This window comes from Myxocyprinus asiaticus, chromosome 17, assembly GCF_019703515.2.
Source record: "Myxocyprinus asiaticus isolate MX2 ecotype Aquarium Trade chromosome 17, UBuf_Myxa_2, whole genome shotgun sequence".
In the NCBI taxonomy this organism is placed as follows: domain Eukaryota; kingdom Metazoa; phylum Chordata; class Actinopteri; order Cypriniformes; family Catostomidae; genus Myxocyprinus; species Myxocyprinus asiaticus.
In genome coordinates, this window is record NC_059360.1 from 28,204,520 (window position 1) to 28,210,519 (window position 6,000).

The following is a 6,000-nucleotide window of genomic DNA, read 5'->3' on the forward strand; positions in this document are numbered from 1 at the left end:
ACAAACATTGCAGCGCATGCACAGTAAGTGGTGGGAAAAAGACAGCAAACTGTTGTGTTAGATTTTTACAGATTAGACCGCTAGCACTAAATAGCTCCTCTAAATATCGCTAAAAGATAATATAGAATAAAATTAGCCTTCAGGTTTAAAGCTAGCTATGTTTGGGTACACTATTGCTAGTAACACAGCTAGTTAGAATCATCGATTAAACAAATGTATGACACAAATCCATCATATATACAGAAATATTCTTAGTTATACAATTATTATAATGATATGAGTTAATAAAATGTTTGCTGAAAAGACATGAGTTGGAAATGATCTCCTCAGTCTTGTCAGCTCTGTTGGAATCAGATAAAAGTGAAGCCCTTGTTTTTTTTGCTGTGCGATTTTGACAGCCAGCAGCGCATCACAACATTTCATTTAGCTTAACCAGACAATTTAAAGAGAACAGCAAATGTTTTGACGACTGTTGTGTCAGCTAACTACAAGTTTGTTTTTCTGTTCATGCTGGTCTTTTTGCCACCACTTCCGACTGTGACGTAAGCAGTGGCGTTGCCAAAGTATTGGTCTATAGGACCAGAATGTACGTTTTTATTTAGCAGTATTTTATTAAATTTCAGTCTATTCCTCCCACAAATCTATTGTAAGGCTTTATGGACTCTCTCTTATAAAGAAACAGAAGTCGCTGTGCTCCTCGGTTCTCAGTGTTTGTTGTTGGCTGTAGGGGTGCAAGTATCAGAGGCAAGAGGGCAGTTAGTTGGAGATGTGTGAACAACACAATTACACTTTACATTCCTCAGATCTTCCCCCACTGTCCACAAACACAGCACAACCTGCCAACATGATGATAAATGAGTTTTCAATTTTTTCATTAAGCTGTTGAAGCCTCTGTGCTAAGATTAATGCTTATTATCATCCCTTTCTCTCTCTCTCTCTCTCTCTCTCTCTCTCTCCCTCTCTTTCCCTTTGTCTCTTTCTGTTTTTTTCCTAGTGTATTTCAAATGTGCCACCAACGCTTTCACAATTTCTTCTTCGCTGCTGATAATGTAACCGACATGAGCAAGTGAGTGTGGCACCATATTAACAAATACTATTTTCTCTTCCAGGTCGTCTGACCACAAATATTACAGACATTCATTCATGACATTATACCTTAGAAAACATTTTGCCAAGCATCGATTCACAAAATGTCACATTGATTAGATTTTACAGTGCACCTGCAGTTTCATCAGACACAAATGATTGTGCTTTGAACTTTGAATGTAAATAGATGAGTTAGATGCAATTACATCATAAAGGTGAAATGTGTAACATTTAAAATAAAATACTTTCTCCAATCCCAATGTGCAGAGCCAACTATATGTAAGCTATTTGTAGGCTGACTTCACATTGTAAACACTGGGAATTGCGATTGATTAGTCAGAATCAAGTATTCCAGTGAGCAGTGTAAAAGTAATGTTTAGACAGATCAGTAACTCAGTCTCTTCTGAAGAGATTTGTGCTATTTATGTGAACTACATCCAGACAGGATTGTACAGTTATTCTGTTGCACTGATGCTAAAATGACTCTTAATGACTATGACCTGTTGAACAGCACTTGACTAGAGTATAGCAGTGAGTCAGCAGACGCTCATAGTCAGACATTGAGGTTAACAGGGTTGTCTGTCTGCAGCGTTCAAGAGGATGTGATCCTTTCTACCTGTTATCACTCGCTACAACAGCACACACACACACACACACACACACACACACACACTCTTATCATTAGTTTTTATGCAATTGGAATTGCACAAAGTTCACGTCTGCCCCCTATTGTCCATCACCTAATACTTCACAATACAAATTACTGTGGATGGCTGAGGTCCTAAATAGATTGTTGAAAAATCTGTTTTTGACTCTCTGTTTCTCTCTCATTCATTCTCTGCCAACAGATGGATTAACTGTTTAATCACAGCCATTCAGAAACACAAGAAATATGTCCAAAGTCAAGACAACGAAGAAGGTAGGGAAAGGACACGTTAGAACATAAGGGGTCTATACGCTGCCGAATTAAAGCTCTGTGTCGGCTCCAAATTCTGCTTAAAGATGTAATGCTATAAAAAAAAAGACCTCTGATGCTTCTGTCCCGTAATACCAGTAGCAGTTGTGATGCAGCTTTAGATCTGTGTAAATTAAATGCTTCTCCAGAACCACATTACATTTGTTGTCAATCAATGTACAACTTGTTTTCTGTCAGCTGTGCATGAGAATCAGCTTTTGAGTGTATGACTCATTGTTTTTGATTGTTTTTGAAAACCCATAGAAAAATCCAGAGGGAACCCTTAGTAAATTAGACTTCTGGGTTCGCCTTCAAATTAATGTCACTGCTGAAAAGCTCTATGTAAAGCTGGCCATAGATGATTTTGATGTAGTTCAGGCAGTGCTGGTTAATGAGACATGTTTTTGTTGTCAGACTGTTACAGTGAAACTGAATCGGAGGAGGAAACTTCTCGTTCACCTCTCCCTCACCACAAGAAACTAGTTACAGTGAGGATAAACACACTTACACATACGCATAGACTCACAAATAAAAATCAAATACATAAATTGACCAAAAATGGGTGTGTACTTTTGTTTTTCAACATAAAATGGACATAACAGAGTTTTCTATTTATTCTGTCATAGAAAACTCAAACTCAATCAAACACGCTCCCTCGAACGAAGGGTAAGAAGACACCAGCGTCAGAGCCATTGACTATTTCACAAGCAGGGGGCAGTAAAGTTGCAGGTAAGACAGTATAATGTCACACAACTGTGGAGGACTCTATTCGCCTTTTTATATCTTGGATACTTAAATCCTTACAGCCATTGGAGAACTGTTTTAATTACAGTGCCCTTTATCAAGATACAACAGGTTCTGGACTTTTATAAACAAACTCACTCGTTACACTACAGCTCTCTTACTTTCCTTCTTTCTCTCTTTCTCTCTCTTTCAGGAAGTGTAGATGAGATGGATGAAATGTTTCATAGCCTGAAAAAAGGAGGAGTGTCTCTGATTGGTCAGAATCAGCCAGTGACTCACGACCAGCTCCGAAAATCCTTCATCAAACGCAACAAAAACCCTGTCATCAATGAGAAAATACACACACTTCGTGCTCTCCAGAGCACACTCAAGGTCAGACATTCGCATGCACCAAATACACACAAACACACACAGTCACAAGTAAACAGTGGCCACTAAAAGTATTTAGACACTTAAGCCACACTTTAAATTACATGCAGGTGTTTGCTTTAGATAACAAAATATCAAGTTGCATTTATTTTATAGAAAGACAGCACAAGCAAAACATTCAACATTTTCAGATACTGACTTTCAATTAATTTAATTACTTTTAAGTACATTATAGGGTTATGCTTATTTCTTGTATATTATTTATGTAGAATATATGAGTTATGGCCCTGCAACTAGTCATTGTGAAGGAGAAATGAGAGGTGCTGAGTGTGTGACTTGTGTGTGTTACTTTGAACAAGGAAGAAATATAGACACTATTTTGAATTTGTTGAGTGGAAAAGTGTTTTAGAAAGTAACTTAGAAGTAATTAGTAAAGTAATCTGAGACTAATTTAAGATAAATAATTTGTAAATTGTAGTGGATTGCTATTTTTAAGTAAGTTACCCAACACTACTGGTAGGACACCCTGTGTGAACTTGAGGGAACCTTTATACATCCACTAAAAATGATCTTGGGACCAATTGGTCAAATTTAATTGCAAAAATGGCTCAGAAATTGAAGATATTTCCAAGAAAAGGGCTAACATGATTTATTTGATTTTTTTGTCATGTAATGCAATAAAAAATTTAAAAGTGCTTTAAATATCCAAACACCTTTTTGTTTGGATTATATGTCCACATTACTCACTTAACTGACTAACTGTTATTTGGATTCATTGTAACTCATATCAGTACAGTATAACACTACCAGAAAATATGCATAGAGTATAATATTATGCATTTACCCTGAAGTAGTGAAAGTTTCAGCGCAGTTTCAGTATTTCTCACTGGCTGCTGTTTTTTTTTAATTATTATTATTATTATGTAGGCGAAGGAGGCAGAGTTGCACCTTATTAACAAGATCCTTGACGATTCCAAGTTTTCGCCACAGAAGTTCCGTGAGTGGAAGCAGTTTAATGAAGAGCTGCTTCAGGATATTGAAAACCTGTCTAATGAGAGAGTGAAGAAACAGATAGCCTCACCCAGAACAGAGTCAGTTTCCACAGGTGACGATGAGGCAAGCAGACTGAGCCTGAGTGATGGAGAACAGTTGGTAGATGCGGAGCTTACTGATGATGGAGCCACCACCCCTACAGATGCAACTGTGCAGATGCAGACACATACTACTGGCATGGGTGATGCCACACCCACAGAGAGCTACTTTTACATATGAAACACAAGCACAAACTGTCCAAATACATCAATCTCCCTGACAAATCAGAGCTCAGCCAAAATCTGTCAAATCTTGTCAGTCCTGTACTGTGTTAAAACAGCTTAGAGAAATGAAAATCTAAATGTCTGGACCTGATTTGCAGCAGATCTAGGACTGGCTGTGTCACCATTACTGAGATTTAATATGTTTTTGTCAAAAGTGAAAATCATCTGGAGCTTTCAAAAATGACTGTTGAACTTTCAAAACAAACAATCACTGAATCTATGATGAACTACTGAGAAAAGAACAAATCAAATTTTAGGGACTTGTTAAAGGTGGTTATGCTGATGTATGCCATTTTAAATAGAAATCTTACAAGAATTATATTAATAGGATGTATATTTCTTTGTACTTCAGGTATGTCAGAAAAGGTTTTATGAATGTTTTCATATGTTCAGACTGATCTCAGAGATAGACATGAAAGTATTGCTTTAATAATGATCTGTTTCAGTAACACGTTACAGTAAGGTTTTATTTGATAACATTAGTTAACATAAACTAACAATGAACAATAATTTTATAGCATTTATTAATCTGGGTGAATGTTAATTTCATCATAAAGTGATACATTTTTTTAAATCAAAAGTTGTTAACATTAGTTAATGCACTATGAACTAACAATGAACAATTGTATTTTTATTAACTAGCATTAATAAAGAATTATAAATGCTGCAAAAAATATATAATTCATTTAGTTTGTAATACCTAATGCATTAACTAATGATAACAAATGGAACCTTATTGTATAGTGTTACCATCTATTCTTTTTTATTATGAATAAAGGTATGTAACGTATGCATCTGTATGGAAATACAGATCCTGAAAGCAACAAACTATATTTTTTTACTGTAAAAAAAAAAAAAAAAAAAGATACCTCATTTCGCATGGATAGTAACGTGTATATTAAATGCCCAGCCATGTTCATTTCCCCAGACTTACCACACAATGGTGCCATGTGTTTTGTTCAAAAGGTGTAGCATTCCTGTCCACATGTTCCTTTCTAGTTTTGCAGTGTTTTTTATTCCAAGTGTGTATATTCATCCATATAATAGCTGACTTTATATGTGCAGATGCATCAGACCTCTCTTTTCCTGTTAGATGCAATGTGTGATTTGTTTTATCTTCCAATGTGTCTTCTGCCAAATAGCTTGAACGTTTTTTCTAAATTATTTGATTTCTGTTGAAGTTTTAAAGACTTGCTTTTACACAAAAAAAATGTTCTCACACAATTGGAGGTACCAATGAAATAAAATAATGTTTTAAGTGCGTTCAAGAAAATTATTTTAGATTACACTACTTATAGAGCTAAACATCTCTAGAGAGAGAGCGCAGAGAGTGTTAAATTATTTTGTGTGTATGTGTGTGCACGTGCAATTGTTTCATCATGCTTCAGATAAACTTTCATAATAATTTATTTACATTTTGCTATTTTGATTTGTTTTGTTCACACACAGTATGTACAGTGTACACATAGGTGTTAAAGTATAACTATCAAGTCCAAAGAAATTTGAATGGTTTTATTAATATAACAGTTA

At 35.5% G+C, this 6,000-nt stretch overlaps 1 protein-coding gene across 3 annotated transcripts in view; it reads left to right on the plus strand.

Annotated features, from left to right (window-relative positions):
- LOC127455098 (CNK3/IPCEF1 fusion protein-like) overlaps positions 1–5,728 on the plus strand; it is a 51,152-nt gene extending 45,424 nt beyond the window's left edge. For all 3 annotated transcript variants that reach the window (XM_051722683.1, XM_051722684.1, XM_051722685.1), the window contains 6 exons: positions 995–1,066; positions 1,935–2,005; positions 2,456–2,529; positions 2,668–2,770; positions 2,979–3,157; positions 4,082–5,728. In XM_051722683.1, the coding sequence (XP_051578643.1) occupies positions 995–1,066; positions 1,935–2,005; positions 2,456–2,529; positions 2,668–2,770; positions 2,979–3,157; positions 4,082–4,426 (844 nt within the window). In that variant the 3' untranslated portion in view covers positions 4,427–5,728. The remainder of the gene's footprint in view (positions 1–994; positions 1,067–1,934; positions 2,006–2,455; positions 2,530–2,667; positions 2,771–2,978; positions 3,158–4,081) is intronic.
- The last annotated feature ends 272 nt before the right edge of the window (positions 5,729–6,000 follow it).